The 22,136-nt window shown below is 42.5% G+C and overlaps 2 protein-coding genes across 5 annotated transcripts in view; one reads left to right on the forward strand and one right to left on the reverse strand.

The window, feature by feature from the left end:
- Positions 1–14,196, reverse strand: part of NUFIP1 (nuclear FMR1 interacting protein 1) — a 32,398-nt gene extending 18,202 nt beyond the window's left edge. Inside the window, exons 1-5 of the mRNA XM_069602215.1 lie at positions 13,613–14,196; positions 12,549–12,631; positions 10,881–10,979; positions 10,211–10,273; positions 9,487–9,563 (exon numbers count right to left, since the gene is read on the reverse strand). Coding sequence (XP_069458316.1) covers positions 9,487–9,563; positions 10,211–10,273; positions 10,881–10,979; positions 12,549–12,631; positions 13,613–14,018 — 728 coding nt within the window. The 5' untranslated portion in view covers positions 14,019–14,196. The remainder of the gene's footprint in view (positions 1–9,486; positions 9,564–10,210; positions 10,274–10,880; positions 10,980–12,548; positions 12,632–13,612) is intronic.
- The window catches only part of GPALPP1 (GPALPP motifs containing 1), a 34,115-nt gene continuing 26,095 nt past the window's right edge, over positions 14,117–22,136 (forward strand). For 3 of the 4 annotated variants that reach the window (XR_011259578.1, XM_069602217.1, XM_069602216.1), the window contains exons 1-2: positions 14,117–14,328; positions 21,151–21,283. Coding sequence is in view for 3 of the 4 variants with exons in the window: in XM_069602217.1 (XP_069458318.1) it covers positions 14,121–14,328; positions 21,151–21,283 (341 nt within the window). In the remaining variant the exon portion in view is untranslated. The remainder of the gene's footprint in view (positions 14,329–21,150; positions 21,284–22,136) is intronic. The other variant, XM_069602218.1, reaches the window with a different exon arrangement.

Raw genomic sequence — 22,136 nt, forward strand, 5'->3', positions numbered from 1 at the left:
TCTTACAGAGAAGATGGCCGACAGCTGTTCGCCATCTGAAGACAAACTCCCACAAGCAGAGATGCTGAGGGAAAAGGTGATGACTTTCACAGGCCCCACGGTGTCTAGACATGTAACACACAGCTACTCAACACTTTCTCACATCTCTGAAATTCACTTATTCTTGCTGCTTATATTTCTTTAACATTTCTCTTCTGAGTACTGCAAACCGGCCCTGACTTAACATGTTGGGCTACAGCTAAACCAAGAACTTGGCCCTACAGTGCTGCGCGAATAAGCAGGCGGTGTGGAAGCGCTCCTCAATGATAAGGAATACACAGAATTTGTTACAGCAAGTGGATTCCAGGTGAGATACAAGAAAGAACCCTGTAAACGAGACATCAAGAATGTCGTGGAAACTCCTTTGGTGGAAGTCTTTTAAAAACAGCTCGCTTTTTCTTTCTGGCTGATTAAAGTTATCACTTTCCTAAAAGTAGTGGCTGTTTCTAACCCTCCCAAAGTTTTAAGATTCTGTTTTTCAGTGCTTAAACAAAACTTTCTTCCCCAAAGTTATGCCACTCTTCGGTACACAGAGACTAAAAACTACAGAAAACAAGGGTACTAGAAAGCAGATTTTTCCCCAAAATGGGAATCCAGGAACATAAGACCTAGTTGTACATACGATCATCAGGAAGCTCCTTCCGGCAACATACTACTGAGATACAAGATTAAGGAAAAGTCTAGATTTTGGACATAGGCACAGTTCAGGTTTCTAAAGTACACAAACACACAGCAAACCACTGGAAAAGATATCACAAACGGTCTTACACTGACTGCAGTTACATAATGATAAAGCTTAGTTCAATATCTCCTGGTAAAGAACGGATGTTATGAAGCTATGAAGACTGAGAAGTGATATTTTCACAGTTGGTCTCTCGATTTTTATCACTTTTCTCCCTATTTACATCTTTCCCCAACACCCCAAAAGGAACTGACCCTGAAACGGTAACACTTTTTTCCTTTTTCTCTTTCACTTCTTAACTCCTCTTTGCCTTCCCCCTGCCTAGGCCATAAGCCTCCAGTGACAGCTCTTAAGCCCCAGAGTCAATAAATGGGCAACACGGGACCAATCACTGTCTTGGCACATCTCATGCTGGTTATGTTACCCTTTTCCTTCTCAAATCTCCACCCACTCACTGGCTTTTCCCTTAAGCCTGTTTTCTAGAAAAACAAAATCCCTCTGGACTCTCACTGAACCACAGCTGCTTCAACCCGACTACATTTTTATTTCAAAGTCTTTTCAAACTTCAAAAAGATGTGGCATTCTTCAGGAGCACACCCCCGCTACTGGAATTCTGCAAGAACTGGGGGCGCAACTGTTAGGCGTTTCCTCAGAGCCAGTTAACTGCTTCAATAAATAACAGAGAACTACTCCACCTAGTGGACAGCCCATCTGCTGTGAAGTGGGTTTCAGTCTTGAAAAGCCAGGTTTTGGAAATGAACCTCTCACTCAGTTTTCCCTAATGCCAAATCATACAGCGTTTGTACCCCCAGAAGATGAGAATGAAGAAAGAATCACTTTGAGTTTTTCTGGCTGCGATTTCTTTTTTTGCAGATTATTAGTGGAAAGCCTTAAGGTTTTTAACTGAACAGAACTTCGTATGTTTGTCGGAACTACACATTAAAGAAGAATAAACACCACCTTAAAACATATTGGGGTGGGGAGAGGGGTGGCATGACCCCTCTTACAAGAAATCTTACAAAACGATCTGATTGCTCTGCCTTCCAGAGACACCAGATATCCCTTGACTGACAGTGTTATCCCCACATGGCAAAAATGAAAACTTCTGTTGCCTGTGGTCTCCTGACGATTTATAGATCTTCCTACATCTCCTATTAGAGTAAGGGTCTTAAGGGCAAGAGTCTACTCCTGTTTTTCAGTAACCTTGGTCATATATAAAACAATCTTTGCCTTTTCAAATACTGAATGTTATGCTGTGCTAAGCCACCTCAGTTGTGTCCAACTCTTTGCAACTCTATGGACTGTAACCCACCAGGCTCCTTTGTCCATGGGATGCTCCAGGCAAGAATACTAGACTGGGTTGCCATGCCCTCCCCCAGGGCATCTTCCTGGCTCAGGGATCAAACCTGTGTCTCTTACGTCTCCTGCACTGGCAGGTGGACTCTTTACCACGAGCACCACTTCAGTTCATTCGCTCAGTCATGTCTGACTCTTTGCGACCCCATGAACCGCAGCACGCCAGGCCTCCCTGTCCATCACCAACACCCGGAGTTCACTCAAACTCACGTGCATTGAGTCGGTGAGGCCATCCAACCATCTCATCTTCTGTCGTCCCCTTCACCTCCTGCCCTCAATCTTTCCCAGCATCAGGGTCTTTTCAGAAGAGTCAGCTCTTTGCATCAGGTGGCCAAAGTACTGGAGTTTCAGCTTTAGCATCATTCCTTCCAATGAACACCCAGGACTGATCTCCTTTAGGATGGACTGGTTGGATCTCCTTGCAGTCCAAGGGACTCTCAACAGTCTTCTAACACCACAGTTCAAAAAGCATCAATTCTTCGGTGATCAGCTTTCTTTATAGCCCAACTCTCACATCCATACATGACCACTGGAAAAACCACAGCCTTGACTAGACGGACCTTTGTTGACAAAGCAATGTCTCTGCTTTTGAATATGCTATCTAGGTTGGTCATAACTCTCCTTCCAAGGAATAAGCGTCTTTTAATTTCATGGCTGCAATCAACATTGGCAGTGATTTTGGAGCACCAAAAAATAAAGTCAGCCACTGTTTCCACTGGTTCCCCATCTATTTGCCATGAAGTGATGGGACCGGATGCCATGAGCTTAGTTTTCTTGGGAAGCCCCAAATACTGAAGGTTTACCTCTAATTTCAAACTAAACTCTCGTCAGGAAGTTACTCAAAGCTATAATGTATATCAACATACATTCAAAGGTGGCTGAGATTTCTTGATTATATTAGCAAACCAAACTGGTCTTCCACCAGGAACTTTATATAAACATACACTACCTAAGCTAGTTCACATGTTCCGTAAGTTTCTCGAGCCAGTGGACTTTTTCCTTTAAAGCACCTGCGGCACAAAAACCACAAGGTGGCAGACCTCAGCTTCACAGGAGGAGCTACTGCAGAGAGCAGCACCTCCAAACACACACCAGCCTGTTTTGTCTCAGAGACGACTTGCCCTGTGAGATGAGGATTTACTGTTTGAAACCACAGCGGTTTAAGTACCACTAGTTATATTAACTCCAACTATCATTGCTAATCAGATCAACACTGCCCAATTTCTTTCACAATGATATACAATTTATAACATGAATTAAAAATATGAATCTCAGTACAACTTCTCCAACCACTTACTTTGAAGTATAAAAACAGAATTACACCCACAATAAAAATATCTTCAAATCTCATTTACATATATCAACTTTTATGTTGTTATGGTTCAGGTGCTAAGTCCTGTCCAGCTCTTGGCAGCACACCAGGCTTCTTTCCAGGCCTTCACTATCTCCCGGAATTTGCTAAGATTCACACCCACTGAGTTGGTAATGCTACCTAACCATCTCATCCTCTGCTGCCCTTTCCTCCTTCTGCCTTACAATCTTTCCCAGCATTAACATTTATAACCAACCCTTGTATCTGTGCCACCACAGGATATAAACAGTCACATAAACTGTGGGTATTAACATTTCTAAAGATTGTGAATTTTTTTTAAAGACTCATAAGCAAAAAAGTTCATCAACCGGACCAGAGTAAGGGGCGTCTACACCAAATAGGCAGAGGGGATACCATATTCAAAGAAGGACAAGATATTACTCTAGACGGATGAGGAAAAATATTCACCCAAATTTAGGCTGGGAGGATTTCAGCTGGACTAAACCAGTGAGCAGAATTTCAAGGCTGGAAAAGGTAAGATTTTTCTAGAAGCAGCAGCATGATCAAAACTGAAGTTGAAAGTTCAAAGAACCTGTTTGGGATATGATGGGACAAAGAGCTCCTATAAGCAAGCAATGTGCGGTTAATCAGAAAAGATGAGACGTATGAACCCCACCTCACATTACTCTCACTGTCAGTTCCAAGGCATTCTGTTTTCACTGGCATTTCAGTTGGCTAAAATAAAATCAGCTTAACAAATTTATTTTCAAATTTTCTTCTACATAGTCACCTATATAACTAAGAAATACATGCATATTAGCATCTAATTTTGCATGGAAAAAGACAGCAAACGCAAAGAGAATAACCAAACCTTATTGGTCAAGTCAACTCCTTAAGTGTGATAACACTGCAGAATATTCACCTGAAGAGCACACTTAAGCTGTGTGGTTTTCTTTACCAACACTGAGAAACTGAGGCAGAGCTGAGATTTTTGCCGGTGGGTGTGATGAAGGGCAATAGAATGAAGGAGCTGAGCTGCTGAGAGGGGTGGAAATGATTTCAACTTGGCAGGAGGACAAGATGGAAGAGGGGTAAGAGATGAGAGGTCTCAACTCGTCCAGGACCGGTGCCATCCACAGAGGTAGAAGGGACAGGGAGAAAGCTAAACAGAACAGAGGTTAGGCCCAAAGAGGAGTTAAGCCCAACTTTAGGACTTCTGGGGCAGAAAGTCCAGAAAATCAGGTCCATGGTGCAACCGTGAAAGTAAGTGGCAGAAACTGCATGGAGATGAAGGACCCTGGAAACTGGAAGGTAAAAAGGTGCCAGATGAACTCTACGGTAAACTGTGAGTCTCAAAAAGTCAGTGGAATTCAAAGCATACACACTTCCAGTGGAACCACAACCCCAATGGCCACGACAATGGCAATCCCTCTTGTTAAGAATCACGCGGAAGGGTGTGAGAGCTGCAGAAAGCTGTAGAGACAGACGGTGGGAAACCCCAAGAAGGGCCAAGGAGCAATCGTCTGGAATCCGCATCAAGGCGGCCCTACAGGTCGCAAAACCAGTCACTCTGGGGGCTTGTTTTATTTGACCTTCCCACAGCAATCTGCACTGATCCCCACATTTCCTGTCTTGAGATCCTCCCCTCTCCTGGCTTCCAAAACAGGTTACATTCTGAGTCGTCTTCTGCTTCTCTGGCTCTTGCTCAGCAGGCTTGGTTTCACTCCCTATCAGACTATCTGCCCTCTCTCTGTAGGTGGAGTAGAAAGGGAAGATAGTTTGAAAGGGAGTAAAACCAACCAGTTTTCATATCTGAGAAAACTGGACCCACTGTTCAATTTCTATTCTGTAGCTGCTTGAGTCTCCCACAATCCTCCACACCACCCTCCTTTTTAGCCTATAAGAAAGAGGCCTTCATCTAGTCTGGAAGGGTGGGATGTTCCTTGACAAAGCGAGGTTGAGTTGAACCTGGACCTGATTGGGAACTTAGTTCCTAATGTCTTCCGAATTCATGGTTTCGTGATTTTCAAATGTCTCTCTAGCCAATCTGTTCTGAGTCACAATGCCTGCACAGCATCTTCAAACAGATGTCCTGGAATCTCCTCATACTCTTGTGATGTCTCAGAGCAACACCCCCACACCCCCTCCTCTGCCAGGGTCCCTGTCTCCGTCACAGGCACCACCTCACCCCAGGAACTTGGGACGTCTCCTCCAAACCTCCTTCCTCAACCTCACAATCATTCAATTGCCAAACAGTGCCTATCTTCATCTCCCAAGTCTTCTCTATCCACCTCCTTCTTTCTGTCCCTACAACTGCCATCTCTCAAAAGCTGCTATCATCTCTTATCGATGCCCATGCCAACCCATCTGACCACTAGTCCCTGCCCCCGCTTATTTCTTCCCAACTAGGTCTAAGTTCAACTCAACCTCCCTTCGTCAAGGAACACCCCACTCCTTCAGACTCGATGAGGTCCTTCCACTTATATGCTGAGGAGGAAGGTGGAGTGGAGAATTTGGGAAGAGTAATACAGCTATAGACAGAGAAGTTTAATAATAGGTCCAACTTTCTCAATTTTACATGATTTAATTTAAACAACTGCTAGAGATAAAAGAACCAAAGATGGCAAATCAGTGACTCATTTCAGACCTTCCCTATTGTCTTAAGGGAACTCCAAACTTGAGAGATTAAACAGCTTACACAGTTAACTTCTTATTTGCTTTATGTTAGTGTAGTGTGTTGGTCCGACTCTGTGGAACCCCATGGACTGTAACCCGCCAGCCTCCTCTGTCCATGGGATTTTCCAGGCAAGAATACTGGAGTTAGGTTGCCATTTCCTTCTCCAGGGGATCTTCCCAACCTAGGAATAGAACCCAGGTCTCCAGAACTGCAAGCAGATTCTTTACTCTCTGAGCCACCAGGGAAGCTGGTAGTTGCTTCATAATCATTGCCAACTAGTCTATCATTCCTCAAAAGGATTAAACATCTATCAGCACAACACTGGCTAGCACCACTGAGCTGCAACAACTTCCTACTGACCAAAGTCAGAGGAAAGTCAGTGGGAGAAAGTCAGTGGGGAAAAATTTTTGCAGGTAGGACACTTCTGATCCATCTAACAGGATATAATCTTCAATACCATCATCACCAGGGCCTCAAAAACTAAGTATCAGGAAGTGGAGCTAACTCCTGTTTGATTATTCCTCTGTGCAAAATAATTTTTTAGCGTATGTGCTGCTGAAGTGAGCACTCCTCCATGCAAAATAATGAGAAAAAGATACAACCAACAGATAAAGAACAAACAAGTAAAACAAACAAAAAACAAAAAAACCAGAGTGACGTGGAATCATGAGGAGAAAAGCATTATACCTGTAAAGAAGCCACCTAGAGGAGATAAGACCCTTTACATGCACTGCTTCGAATTCTTCACTAAGTCAAATCAAGGCATGGTCCGGACTCCTTTGATTTCTAAGTCTGACTATGCCACGGCTAAGGCTTCTTATCAATGCCAAGACTGGTTCCTCTCATGTTAAGTTGAAGTTAGTTGCTCAGTCGTGTGCGAGTCTTTGTGAACCCATGGCTGTAGCCCACCAGGCTCCTCTGTCTATAGAATTCTCCAGACAGGAAACCTGGAGTGGGCAGCTTTTCCCTTCTCCAGGGAGCTTCCTGACCTAGGGACCAAACTGGGGTCTCCTGCATTACAGGCCGATTCTTTAGCATCTGAGCCACCAGATTCTTCCCATACTGCACCATTTAACAGTCATTCTGTCCACAAATACTTATTTTCTACATACTTAATTCCAGGTACTGTACAAAGAGCAGCAGAATCAAAGGTGTCTAAGACAAGGGCCACTTATAATGTAAAAAATGCTGTTTTGTTTATATTAATGAGCTATGTATTCATACAGAAAGTAGTGAACAATACTTTACAGTAGTTTGGTCCATGGACTGGCAGCCTATCCATTACACCTAGGCCAGGGTATAAATCAACTATGTCCCTAAGCAAGATACTTAGGTTAGCTAACTACTTCTTACCAAGACTTCCTCAATGAAGGGAGTAAGGTACAGATTTACATTCTGGTACAAGCTCCTTATCTCATTACAGACTGGTGCTCCGACAGCACTGAGCTAAGAGGAAATGAAGAGTAAGAAGGGAATGACAAATGAAGTGACATTTAAGCAAGTCTCACAAGGTAAGTAAGATTCTGCCAGAAGATAACAAGGAAAAGGCATTTTAGTACATCGTACTCCTGGTGACCAAGATTCTTACATTTGTTGGCCAAAAATGCTCTTGAAATTCTGTTAAATCCATTGAGTCCATGCTGACTGGCTGGATCCAGGTTTATTTCCTCTGGTTGTCCAAACTCATCCAACTCTGTGCACAGTATTAATAACTGATATCTATACACGCATTGGAGAAGGCAATGGCACCCCACTCCAGTATTTTTGCCTGGAAAATCCCATGGACAGAGGAGCCTGGTAGGCTGCAGTCCATGCGGTCACGACTGAGCAACTTCACTTTCACTTTTCACTTTCATGCATTGGAGAAGAAAATGGCAACCCGCTCCAGTATTCTTGCCTGGAGAATCCCATGGACAGAGGAGCCTGGCAGGCTATAGTCCATGGGGTCACAAAAGAGGTGGACACGACTTAGCAACTAAACAGCAGTAAAGAACAACCTTCTATCTCAAGCTCTCATTTTTTAATTTCAGAAAAACAGCTATTGACCTAAAAGTACAGCTGACCACCCCCTAATAGTTCTGATTTGGTCTTGTGCTTCAGGATGAGGTATCCTGGTCCTTCCTGAGAAGACAATATAATAGCATCTTCATGGGATTTTTCACTGGTAGATTCCGGATGGAGATGGTGGTTAAGTTGCTTCAGTCATGTCCAACCCTTTGCAACCCCATGAACCGTAGCCAGCCCGTCTCCTCTGTCCATGGGATTCTCCAGGCAAGAACACTGGAGTGGGTTGCCATTTCTGATTAGATTCCTACTAAGCTTTCCTCCCTGGTAAGCATAAAACTACAGGTCATCATGGTAAGGCTCAAATTTCTTAAGACTTTAATTACAGGAAAATATTTCTTGTCTTTGCTTTTTTTTTTTTTTTTTAAGGCCATGCCATGTGGCACGCCGGATCTTAGTTCCCCAAACAGGGATCGAACCCATGACGCCTGCATTGGGATCGCGGAATCTTAACTACTGGACTGCCAGGGAAGTCCCCTGTCTTTTTATAAATGAGGACAGGCACTTGTATTATTCTGTCACTATGCTCCCTCTGCCTAGCATACTGCAAGCTTTCAACAACTTTTTAAACAATAATCAAAACAATAAACATAGCAAAATATTATGCTTTTTTTTTTTAAATAGCACCACCCATCACTCCCTTGTATTGAACATCAAACTGAGGGGGCACATAGTGACTCCCCTCAAAGAGCAAAGTCCCATTATGACATCGGTTATTTATCAAGAGTTTCTATTAGGTCTACCAAAAGCTACATTTCATAATAGCCTCATATGATACAGTTGACAGTCCCATTTCCTAGCAGCAAGATTATAAGGGAATGCAATGAATCAAAACTACAATAAAAATTGTGTGATTCTCATACATCAAGTAACAATACTCTCAAAGTCACTGTAAGCCAATTCTGAAGAATAACAACAAAAGTTAGGACTGGCCATTTTGAGCTGCTGCTGCTGCTAAGTCACTTCAGTCGTGTCCGACTCTGTGCGACCCCATAGACGGCAGCCCACCAGGCTCCGCCATCCCTGGGATTCTCCAGGCAAGAACACTGGAGTGGGTTGCCATTTCCTTCTCCAATGCATGAAAGTGAAAAGTGAAAGTGAAGTCACTGAGTCGTGTCCAAACCTCAGCGACCCCATGGACTGCAGCCCACCAAGCTCCTCCATCCATGGGATTTTCCAGGCAAGAGTACTAGAGTGGGGTGCCATTGCATTTTGAGCTGAACATCTACAATGTTATAAAAGACCAAATTTCTTTTTTCAAATTGTTCCTTAGGGCCAGATGGTCTTTATTTTGAAGTACTCAGCCCTGCCAGGGTAAAACAAAGTTGCTGCACAAGTTCTGAACTCTTTACTCACTTTCTTCTTTCTTCCCTCCATCTTGCAATCTCCTCTGGAGTGTCTAACTTGATTTTCTTCATACCAGGAGCATGCATCTAAGGGGAAAAGGCCTGCTGAATATCAGGAAGCATACTGTATGTTTTTGACTAAATCTCAAGAATTATAGGAGATAATGAAGACGCTGTACCCAACAGTACATTTACTAGCAGAGAATTTTAAAACTAAGCAAGCAGGTTTTATCTATCCTTATTATGACTTTTCCTTTAAAGAAAAGAGAGTAACTTTTTTCATGTCTTTAGTGCTATTGATTAAAAAGAAAAGCAAGCCATGATATAATCTTGGTTGTAAAGCAAATGTCATCAATTTCTTGAGTAATATTAGATACTCATATGACTGACCGACTATAGTTGAGGGAGTTAGCTAGAGAAATGATGAGTACACAAAACAATCTGAAACAGCACAGTTTAGTAAAACAAGAACAGAATTTGCAGCTAAGAAACCCAAGTGCAAGAATGAGTTCTGAGGCCCTGGGCAAATCATTTTATAAATCTTTTAAACAGGGCCAAGATTTATCTAGTCCACAGTGGATGATGACACTGAATAATGGATTATAAAAATGCCTTATCAAGTACAAAGGCTCATGAATGTTGCTTATTATTAGGCTATGTAGATAAAGTGCTATGAAGATAACAGATCAATGAAATAAAAAAAGCGTGTATCAAAAAAAAAAAAAACAACTTACATTCCTCCAATGGAACTGGACAATCTTCTCATGTGCACTAAAAGAGCACTCTACCTCAGGGCACTGTACAGAGTTTTGTTTTTGTTTTTTTTTAAGGAAAAAAAAAAAAAGATTCAATTCAACATTTCCCATAAAAAACATACCCTTCTACTATATATACAGACACATTCTGGCATTATTACCTAGTATCCTGTCTATGTGGTATTATCCGTGAATACTTACAACAATCAGTTCAGTTCAGTTCAGTCAATAGCAAGACAAAACTCACTCCAAAACCAAGTTGCGCTCTAAAGGTATATAGTACAATAATACATAGCATTCACTTTTCCATTTGAGTGAACGCAGGACATCAGCAATGTTGTAAAATGCTCTTATTTCCTAAAGTCAAGCATGACTCCTACAAACTGAAGAGCACTTACCTAACTAAGAACTTCCTAGCTTTTTTTACTTCTCAACAGCTGCCAGCCCTCCCTTCTCCTCTGCTGCCATCTCACCGACTCCTGAAGTGGAAGCTCCCCACCCTCAAACTGCAAATCCCAGGGTCACTGTCTCAACTTGTCTTCAAACAACATTCCTATGATAACTCTACACTTTTACAGGAAGAAAGCTCAGAATTTCTACCAAATACACCCATTTTGCTAAATAAAATCAGGATAACCAAGAAACCTACTTTTGTATGTTCGGACATGTGTTTATCATACTTTTCTTGATTTTTAAAACCACGATCACAGGTATCACAAAAATAGTGAAAAACGGGTTCCTTTCTTTTCTGCAAATAAAAATGAAGAAGCATTAGGCTTTGGCTGAGAACTCAATCAGCAGTAAAAATATGTAGGCTTTGATTTTTCACATACTCTTACATGTGGAAGAAGCTTCTGAATATATTTCTAATGAAGGGGTGATTCTATTTCTTTAACATATACATGAGGAAAAGCCAGGTTTGTTAAAAAAAAATTTAAGACTTCCCTGGTGGTCCAGCAGTTAAGATTCTGTGTTTTGAATGCAGTGGGCAAGGTTTGATGCCTGTTCAGGGCTACCCAGGTGGCTTAGTGGTAGAGAATCTGCCTGACAATACAGGAGATGCAAGAGATGAAGGTTTGATCCCTGAGTCAGGAAGATCCACAGGAGGAGAAAATGGCAACCCACTCCTCGTTTCTTGCCTAGGAAATCCCATGGACAGAGGTGCCTGGTGGGGTCACAAAGAATCAGATATAACTGAGTAACTGAGCAGGCACGCAGGGAACTAAGATCCCACATGCCACAAGGCATGGCCAAAAAAAATTTTAATCTGAATAGAGTTAATATAAACCATTAATAGATTTCAAATTGGTAATCTAATTAAAATGCAGTAGAGCATATGTCAGAATAACCTAAAAATAAATATTCAGGGTAAAAACAGCATTTCTTTCTTTAGGATAAATAAAACAATGTATGTGTGTATATATATATAACTACTAAATGAAAAAAAATAACTAGGTAAATAATAGTTATTTTCTTATTCTCAATTTACTATTTTTATGTTTAAACATAAAACAAAAAAATTATTACAATGATAAGACTATATAGGAAGTAAACTCCAATTGTTCAATGTTGAGATTATGTTATTAAATATATTATACACTCACAGTATTTTGTAAATATCAGCAATACACTTTTGATACCAAAATGAAGGGTAGTAACTTCATGATATAGATCTTACTCAATTTATTCTAATGACATTATTTATACATCTTAAAAGTTGAAAGACCAGATTGTTAAGCTACATCAGAATAAAGGAAGTCTATTTTAATGCTCAGTTTCTGAATATAATCAAGGGTTGAAAATACACAAAAACTTTTCATTTCATCCTTCCCCTCCCAAGCTGCTAGTGGAGTCGGGCAAGACTGAGCAACTTCACTTTCACGTTTCATTTTCATGCATTGGAGAAGGAGATGGCAACCCACTCCAGTGTTCTTGCCTGGAGAATCCCAGGGACAGAGGAGCCTAGTGGGCTGCCGTCTATACGGTCACATAGAGACTTAGCAGCTGCAGCATATATTTTTTACTTTACTGAAGTTCAATAACATTTACATTTATCTGTAATCATAATTCCCCACATTTACTCCTGATACTATATGTAAATGGATTGACTGTTTTCTTTTCGTACAATTTCTCCACTTTTTCACAAGAAGATTTTGCTTGAAGTTTTTACTCACAGCCAAGACTCTTAAAGATACTTTTATATCAAAGCTATGGTGTGTCAGTGATGAACGCAAAACAGCAACAGTTCCGACAGATGAGATATGAAGCAGTGACATAGGGACCAAAGTGTCACATTTAAGAACATCTTTAAAAATACCTTTTTTTTCTGTTTTCTTCTGGGAGAGACGCTGAAGTCATTGACCCTTGCATCATGCTTTCGTGGAAAATAAGAATGTTTAACTGGAAAACAAAGAGAGATTCACAAATGTTAAAAACTGTACGACTATTTAATATTTTGCTAGAGCACATCATAAATACTTGAGTTAAAACAGTGGCAGCCCACCATTTCTAGAATCCTCCTGCAATGCAGGAGACCCAGGTTAGATCCCTGGGTCAGGAAGATCCACTGGAGAAGGGAATGGCAACCAACTCCAGAATTCTCACCTGGAGAATTCCAGGGACAGAGGACCCTGTCAGGCTACAATCCATGGGGTCACAAAGAGTCCGACACGGCTGAGCGACTTTCACTTCCACCCTTTCTAGGAAGAATAGTGATTCACACACAGTTCCTGCCTTACAAGTTCTGCACTTACAAGTCTCTCTGCCTGCATGGCCAACCCCCAGACATATGCACTGCAACAGACTCGGGTTCCATCCCTGCGTTGGGAAGATCCCCTGGAGAAGGAAATGGCAACCCAGCCCAGTATTCACGCCTGGGAAATTCCATGGACAGATGAGCCTGGTGGGCTACAGTCCATGGCGCTGCAAAGAGTCAGACAAAGAACAACTGATCCCTCACCTCCCTTAAGTCTCTGCTCCAATGTCACCTTACTCATGACTGACTGACATTTAAATCTGCACTGCCTGTGACTCTCCTTTCCCTCTCCACAGCACTCACTGCCTTCTAATACGCACTGCTTTATTTTGTTTATTGTCTGCCATCTTACACCAGGAGATGCCAAGGCCTAAGATAAGAATTCCTGAATGTTTTGCTCACTGCTGTACCCTCACGTCCTGATTCATAGTTGGAATTAACCAAATAATTGCTGAACTAAATGAACAAGTCGGGAAAACGTAACTGTGGAACAAACTGTGAGACATTAATGACCGGAGTGCAAGGCAGTATCAGAAGAGGAGAGGGGAACAAGGGTGGAAGAGGAGGAGGAAATAGGGATGGAAAAGAAAGATAAGGGGTGGTACGGAGAGGCGTTAACAACCTACCTGGAGTGCTGTGGGGCTGCTGATGCCAAGGAAAACCACCAGGAGACTGCGTCCAGTACCGTGACGCTGAAGCCTGGAAATTCCAGGAAGGCTGGCCATTGGGTTGAGGCTGAGAATCGAAGGGGGACTGGGCGTCAAAGGGGGGCTGCGCCCCGGGGAGAATGTGGGCGTCGAAGGGGGGAGGTGCCCCGGGGAAAGTGCGGGCTTCCTCGCGGGGCTGTGCCTCTAAGGCAGGCTCGGACCCTGCTGCGGGAAGCGACGAAGGCGGCGGCGGCGGCGGCATCGCCCACAGCATCCAGTTGTTCGGCCGCGAGGCTCGGTCGCGTAGAGGCCCCAGCGTCGGGGTCAGCTCGGGGGCTGGGAACCACCCGGCGGGAGGAACAGCACCACCAGCCGGGTCGCCCATCGCCACCCGCCTGGTAGTCAACCCTGCGTGCGAGTGCGCAGCAAGCCTTAGGCGTCACTTCCGTTATCGCCAATAGCAAGGATCAGCCAATCACAAGCTGAGATGTCATCGGCCGGCGCCGGAAGAGTTTCCCTAGCGTTCGGCGGCTCGCTGGCTGCCCGTCGTGGAGTTCTGACTCTGCTTGGAGACACTTGTGTGCGTCTTCAGGGTCTGACCCCGCGGATGGCGAGGGATCTGATTGGGCCGGCCCTGCCGCCCGGGTTCAAGGCCGGCGGGTCGGCGGAGGACGAGGAGCGGGACTCCAGCCCCGGTAAGCGGCGGCGATTTACCCGCCCGCCAGGCCCTCTCTCATCCTTTGAGCCCTAACTTCAACGTCAGCTCAATGAAGGCTTTGCAAACTGTCACGCCCCCTCTTTACCCATGGGTTTTTTTTTTTTTTCTACTTAAATACAACAGGTATTTAATAAACTTTTGAGATAACTTGTTGATATAGCTGTCTACACCCATTACTCAGTAGTCTTCTAGTCTTAACACATAACTGGTACCTCGTATTTGCCAAAAAAAAAAGATTCTCAGACCCCTCCCTGAGCATCCATCTCCTTTCATGTTTGTTCTAATGTGTAGCCTGGGGCTGACTGAAGTTAGGAAACAGTAAAGCTGAAAGAATAACCCTCCCATTTCTGAATCTAATTTGCACTCTTGACTACCCAGAGGCCATGTTTCCACCTAGAGGTTTCTTTCCAGATCTTGTTTTCACTATGGTTTTTAAAAAGTTAGGTGTTTATTTTACCAAGGAAAGTTCCCTTCAACAATGACTAAAGAAAAGTTTTATTTAGCACACAGGTTTGAGATGGACCAAATTAATTTTATTTGACTACTCTGGAAAACTGAATTTTGAGAATTGTCCCCTGAGATCATGTTTTAAAACTGGGGTGCAGATGTTTTCTTGAGACAAGTCCCAACATCCAGATACTGCTTTGCGGAAGCTGAGTGGAACCTGAACCTTTCTTACTCTGACTTTATTCTCTTCATCTGCAGTGACCTTCATACCACTCATCTCAGCTACATTTGCAGTCACACACGGGCCTTATTCCATTTCTGAAAACTTTTTTGGGGAGGGAGGAAGGCACCTCGTGGCTTGTGGGATCTTATTTCCACGACCAGGAATTGAACCCAGACCCTCCACAGTGAGACCACAGATTCGCAGTCCTAACCACTGGACCACCAGGGATTTTCCACATCGCTGAAAACTTCAGTGTCATTCTCAGCCAGAACCCCATCATTCTTGGTTACTCTCATTGTTCAGTCGCTAAGTTGTGTCTGACTCTTTGCGACCCCATGGACTGCAGCATGCCAGGCTCCCCTATCCTCCGCTATCTCCCAGAGTTTGCTCAAATTCATGTCCATTGAGTCAGTGATTTTATCTAACCATCTCATTCTCTACTGCCCTTTTCTTTTGCCTTCAATCTTTCCCAGCTTCAGGGTCTTTTCCAGTGAGTTGGCTCTTTGCATCAGGTGGCCAAAGGATTGGAGCTTCAGCTTCAGCATCGATCCTTCCAGTGAATATTTCAGGGTTGATTTCCTTTAGGATTGACTGGTTTGATCACCTTGCTGTCTGCGGGACTCTTAAGAGTCTTCTCCAGCACCACAGTTCGAAAGCATCAGTTTTTCAGTGCTCAGCCTTTTTATGGTCCAGCTCTCACGTCCACAAATGACTACTAGAAGAACCATAGCTTTGACTGTACAGACCTTTGTCAGCAAAGTGACATCTCTGCTTTTTAATATGCTTGGTTACTGTCATCACAGTTTTTTTGTTGTTTTTTTTTGTTTGTTTGTTTTTGGTTTTAGTCTCATTGAGCCTCTCTGCCTCAATCCTGGCGGGCCTCCTTCCTTTTATTGTTTCTGTCCCTGCTTTACTTAGCCTCTGTGGTCCATCCATTCGTCCCTTCTCTTGTCAGTGTCTTCCGCTGCCTTTTCCCATCCAGTAATTCTGTAAATCCGTCTGACAAAACTTCCACCCTGGCTCAGTCCAGATGTTCACCTCTAGTGGAACACACCCAGGCTTCCACATGCTGCTAGATGAAACCTCGCCCCTCCACAGGCTACTGCTGCTACAAACCATAATCTCCTCCCTGGCTGGGTCCTCAGCTCTGCCCTGCCATCCTGTGATGTCTTCCCACACAGCTCTCTGCCCCAGTGATCAGCTTTGACTTTTTAAAGCCTACTCTTTCTTCTTTAGCCTCGCCCTCCATCACAGAAAAAGTAGATACCATCTTAAAAAAACTTCCTCACTTTTCTGGTACTATGCCTAAAAACTCTCCTGCATCTCTGCCCGGCTCTTTCAGCTTCCCTTTGATTGTAGTGGAAGAGGGGAACTACCTCCTTCCAAGGCTGAACATTCCATTTTTACTCAAAACCCCTTCCCTCACTTCTCCTGGGGGTTCTTTGCCTTTGACATTTAAGTGGAACTTTCGGATCGTTGCCATCTTCCTGAAGACTACTCCACATCGTCCTGTAGCTGCTGCTGTCTCTCTCTGACCAAGTCTGGACCTTCACCGTTTTCTTCTTAACCCACTGCATCCTGGCTTCTGTTCTTCCCAGTCCACGGAGACTGCTCTCACCAATTTCACTGTGAAAATAAGCAATCTGCCAGTTGTCTCTCAGCACCTTTTTTCATTAATAGCTTTTTCTATTTACATATTTATTTTTGGATTCACTGGGTCTTCATTGCAGCTTGCAGGCTTTCTCTGGTTGTGACGAGCCCGGCCTACTCTAGTTGTGGTGCGTGGGCTTCTCACTGCTCCAGGGTACGTGACTTCAGTAGTTGCTGCACGTGGACTCGGTCACTGTGGTTCATGACCTCTAGAGTACAGGCTCAGTAGCTCTGGTGCACAGGACCAGAGATTGAACCCAGGTCCCCTGCATTGGCAGGCAGATTCTTAACCACTGCACTGCTCAGGAAGTCCTTCTCAGCAACTTGTTGCTAAATTCAAGGCACTTTTTTCAGTCCTGACCTTGCTTGACCTCACAGCAACATCCCCCCACCCCCGCCACTCCCACTCCCATGATCCCTCCTTCTCTCCTCTCTTGGCTCCAGCCACTCTGAGCACATTTCTAGATGTGTCAGCCCCTTCGGCTTGCAGGGCATTGCAGGTGCTTTTCCCTCTGCGTGGACCACGTTTGCCCCAACCCACACTCCCTTTGCCCAGCTAACTCAGTCTCATCCTTTGACCTCAGCCCACCCAGCGCCCTTTGTAGGCAGCTTTCTCTGATGTCACTACCTACTCCCATCAAAAGATACTTGGATGCTCCTTCTTGATATTTCCGTGACTTAAGCCTGTCGCAGGATCAGCAAGCTTTTCCTGGACCAGACGGTAAATATTTTAGACTTTGCCTGTCAACAGGGAAAATCAAGATTATTGTGAAAGTCTGTATGAAACAAAAGAGAAAACAAATTTCCACAAAATTTTTTAAGTCTTCATTGAATTTATTACAATGTAGCTTCTGTTTTATGTTTTGATTTTTTGGCTGAGAGGCACATGGGATCTTCACTCCCTTACCAGGGATTGAACCCCCTTCATTGGAAGGTGCAGTCTTAAGCTTGGGACCAGTAGGCAAGTCCCTAAATTTTTACTGTTGAAATTGAAAACATAATATGAGTGTAATTCTTTTGTCGTATAAACGTACTAGTGAGAAGAATGGAATTGCTTTAGAGGGAATAACATTTTACTTAATTGGTGTTCAGAGTCAGTGTTTCCTGTTACGATCAGTCACTGATCTGTAAAGAGGTTTGATGTGCTATATACTGAGTCCTTCTTTTTGTGTCTGCATAATTCTGTCTGATAGATATTACAAGGGGAACATAATGGAGTATATAAGACATAATCTGTATTCTTATGGAAGTTGTAATCTATTGGTAAAATTACCACTGCGGTGGGAGAGCTGCCTTAATAACATGCATCACTGCCCTAGGAGTGAGATGGAATTGTTCATTACAGGCACCTAAAACAGTATTTTGAGACATTTTCTATAGTTCTATAAAAAAGTGAAGCCAGGCATATCCTCAATTTTATTAGAAAGTCTGTAATGGTGCTTATATTGTACTAACTTATGTTTTCAATATTCTTTTTTTAATATTACCATTTCTTAGTATTATCTTATTGTGTAATAATTATTTGTTTTGACACAACCCAAATGGAAAATCAAGAAATATATTCTGAATGTTACTTTTTTACATTATTTTTTCTGGGATCATTTTTTTTTTAAATAAGGCCTTACATTCTTCTCAGAGGACTTTTGTCTTCGTCTGTTTATTCCCATCTTTAAACATATATTCCATGTGTTTCTTTAAAAATTCAAGGCAGATTCATCTCTTAGTTATAATACAGCACGTTTAACCCATTTAACCTTTTAATCATTTGAACTTTACAAAAGACTATTAAAACCTCATCTTGATTGGAATCAACCCAAAATTAGCCAGTAGTGTCAAATCGACAAATTACATTGATAACACCCATATATAAGAAAAGAAAGGAGCAAAAGAGAAAAAAAATAAAGGAAAAAGAAAAAACTTCCCTCCTCAATATTTAGAAACAAGAAGATGGAAAGAACCAATCATGGGAATGAAGTGTAATCTCTTAATCTCTTTCAAGGGATTCCCTGGTGGCTCAGACTGTAAAGTGTCTGCCTGCAGTGTGGGGGACCTGGGCCTGGAAAATCCCGTGGACGGAGGAGCCTGGTAGGCTACAGTCCACAGGGTCACACAGAGTCAGACACGACTGAGTGACTTCACTTTAACTTTTAACTTTAATCTCTTTCATGTTAAACTATGACCCATTCCCCCTAGAATTTTGAAGAAAGGATTATGTGTGGAAGGTGGTGTTCTCCCCTTGCTATATTGTAAAAGGTGCTTTCTCTGGGATTAGTACTACATACAGAGATAAACCAGAAATCAGTAAGGGCATTATTCATCACAATCAGAAGTCATATGTAATCTCCATTTATGGTTGAGGAACATTTACATACTAAGACATTAACTATTCTGCAATCTTAAACAGCAGTGGGAGACACGAGTTCTGTCCCTTAATTCTTAATGATTTCCGCCTTTTGCTGCTTGATTGTTCTTTTCTAGGCATGCTGTGTTACAAATTTAGCATTTTTTGTCCTAAAAGTCCTTCCTTTATTTAATGATATATAGAAGAAAATGTATCCAATTTGTTAAGATAGGGACTTCCCTGGCAGTCCAGCCGTTAAGACTCCACGTTTCCACCGCTGGGGGCATGGGTTCAATCCCAGGTGGGAGAACTGAGATCTCACATGCTGTGCAGCACAGCCAAAAATCAGTCAGTCAGTCTTATTTAAAAGAAAAAAAGGGAGGGCATGGCATGGGAAGATTAAATAACATTCAGATCACACAGCTAATAAGCAGCTGAGCTGGAATTCATGGCTAGAGTCTGACCCCAAAGCATACAGCGTAACTAACGCCTTTATACCATCAGATTTTGTCTTGTCACTTTGCTTACTTTGCTTTAGCCACCCTGGCTGCTTTGTCCCTCAAGCACTTCAAGCTTGTTCTCTCCATAGGACCTTTACAGCAGTGATTCCCCCATCTAGAATGTTCTTCCCTCAGATTGTTTGTGGCCACTGTCATCATTTAAGTCTCCGTACAAATGTCTTCTCAGGGGGACCTTCCCTCACCTCTGTCTTTAAAATTACCCTCCCACATGTTCACAGTCACCTTTTTAAATTTATTTTCTAAGTTATGTCTCTAGAAGTATTTACTCAATAAACATTTGTTGAATGTTGACCCTTTGTTGACTGTTGTTTGGTGTAGTGGTTAAGAGGCTCATATCATAACTCCTCTGTTTAGTTGTGTAGAATTGGGCGAGATACTATCTCTTTGCCTTAGTCTCCTTATCTGCGAGATAGACTACTGTCCTAATAAGGTTGTTGTCAGAATTAAGTAGGTAAATGCACAGAAGTTTCTCTTAAGTTCTTGCTGTTGTTAATACTGAGTGAATGGCATACCTGGAAAGCTCTTTGGAAAATCATATTTCCAAGTCCTCCGCCAGGCCAACTGAGTCAAAATCTCTGGGGCAAGGGCCCAGGAATCTCTCTCTCTCTCTTTTTTTAATATTTTGGTGAATTTATTAAACATCCAGGCTGGAGAACTACAGCAGTAGAGTTTTGGCATCACTGCTCAGAATCGACATAGACAATTTTGTGTGTGTAACGTCTTGCAATGATAATTTTTGCTAAGCCATAAAGTAGGAGCAGTTGGCTCTGTTAGTGGGCCCAGAAGACCATTATCCCTCCTTCAGCATCCCCACCCCAGTGCAGCCTCATTCTCTTCTCTGAGTCTCTGTCAAGAAGGAGCAGAATTTAGAGTGTGTCTGCCCTTGTCTCTGCTTGGAAATAATCTTGAACAGAAAACTAACTGAGAAGTATGATAATGCTAGTAAAGATATTTTTTAAAGTGGTGATTCTTAGAAACCAGAATGAAGAATTTTGATTTTTAACATATTAAAGTATGAAATGGCAGATTTGTTGTTTGGTTAGCTCCCGTGATGTATTATCTACCATATGTTGTCTGTTAGTAAAAAAAGAATCATGAAGCCATTTGGCAGTTGCACCCACCAATATCACAACCAATGCAAAAACTGTAAGATGTCAGGAAGATTACATGCTGTTGCTGTAAGTTCAGGTTTTAAAATTTTTGTGAATCTCATAGCTAACGCTGTATAAGATATGATCTCTGCCTTCCTAGAGTTGGAAAGGCTAAACTACTATACAGAACAAGAGCAAACAAGATTAAAGTCCGTAATAAATGATAGCCCGCCAGTGCTGTGAATTTCAGAAAATAAAGTGTGAAATGTCAGCTCAGGCAGCAGTCTCCAGCCTTTTTGGTACCAGGGACCCGTTGCAGGGAAGACAGTTTTTCCACAGATGGGGTAGGGGGGTGATTTTGGAGTGATTTCAAGCACATTGCATTTATTGTGCACTTTATTATTATTACATGTGCCCCCACCCCAGATCATCAGACATTTGATCCTGAAGGTTGAGGACCCCTGAGCTGAGAGATTCACTGAAACAGTTGTGACTACTTACGACAAACACAAGACATCTTTTTCAGTTGCAGGACCGGCTCTGCCTCCTAATTATAAAAGCAGTAGTTCAGAATCATCAGACAGCGACGAGGACAGTAGTTCTTTATCTGAAGAAGGAAATCAAGAATCTGAAGACGACGACACTGGTCCACCAGCACGGTCAGTCCATTATTACATTAAATGGTAAACGAAGCTCCAAATCTGGTACATATTGGTTAGGGTAGATAGCTGGAAAGGGGCTTCCCTGGTGGCTCAGATGGTTAAGAATCTGCCTGCAGTGCAGGAGACCCAGGTTCAATCCCAGGGTAGGGAACACACCCTGGAGGAGGAAATGGCAACCCATTCCAGTATTGCCTGGAGAATCCCATGGACAGAGGAGCCTGGTGGGCTACCGTCCGTGGAGTCGCGAAAGAGTCGGACACGACTGAGCAACTAACACTTTCCCTTTACTTTCTCAAGGAGCTATCATAACCTGTATTTATACAGCACAAGAAGAAATCACTTCATATTTCATTTCCTCATGAACTATACCTTTTATAGAAAAATGTATCTTAGTAGTATATAGCTCCAGAGATATCTAGAATTTCAATAAATGTCTTATATAAAGGATTTTTCCATAAGGTATTATTGAAGTGATTAAATATTCTGAATAAACCATACATCTTCTTTTAAAAATTGTATGTGCAGTGTGTGCTTTTTGTTTAAGGAAATGAAGAATTCCCTCTGACCTAGCCTTACTCACCAGAGGCCCATGTAGATAAGAAATCAAATCTTTATTATTGGATAGCAAGGGTTTTTTTTTAATGCATTTTAATGACTAAGGGACAAAAATAGCAACCCTTACAAAAGTGAATTTAAAAGCCAATGTCGTAAATTCTTTGCTTAAAAATATCTCGCAAGTAGAATATTTGAAACTTCACTGATTAGAGTCTTTATCAACACAGAAAATATAGAAAATTGATACACTACTGCTGTAAAGAAGTAACCAGTCTCTATTTTAGACCTCAAGTGA

The sequence above is a fragment of the Ovis canadensis genome, chromosome 10 (assembly GCF_042477335.2).
Source record: "Ovis canadensis isolate MfBH-ARS-UI-01 breed Bighorn chromosome 10, ARS-UI_OviCan_v2, whole genome shotgun sequence".
In the NCBI taxonomy this organism is placed as follows: Eukaryota; Metazoa; Chordata; class Mammalia; order Artiodactyla; family Bovidae; genus Ovis; species Ovis canadensis.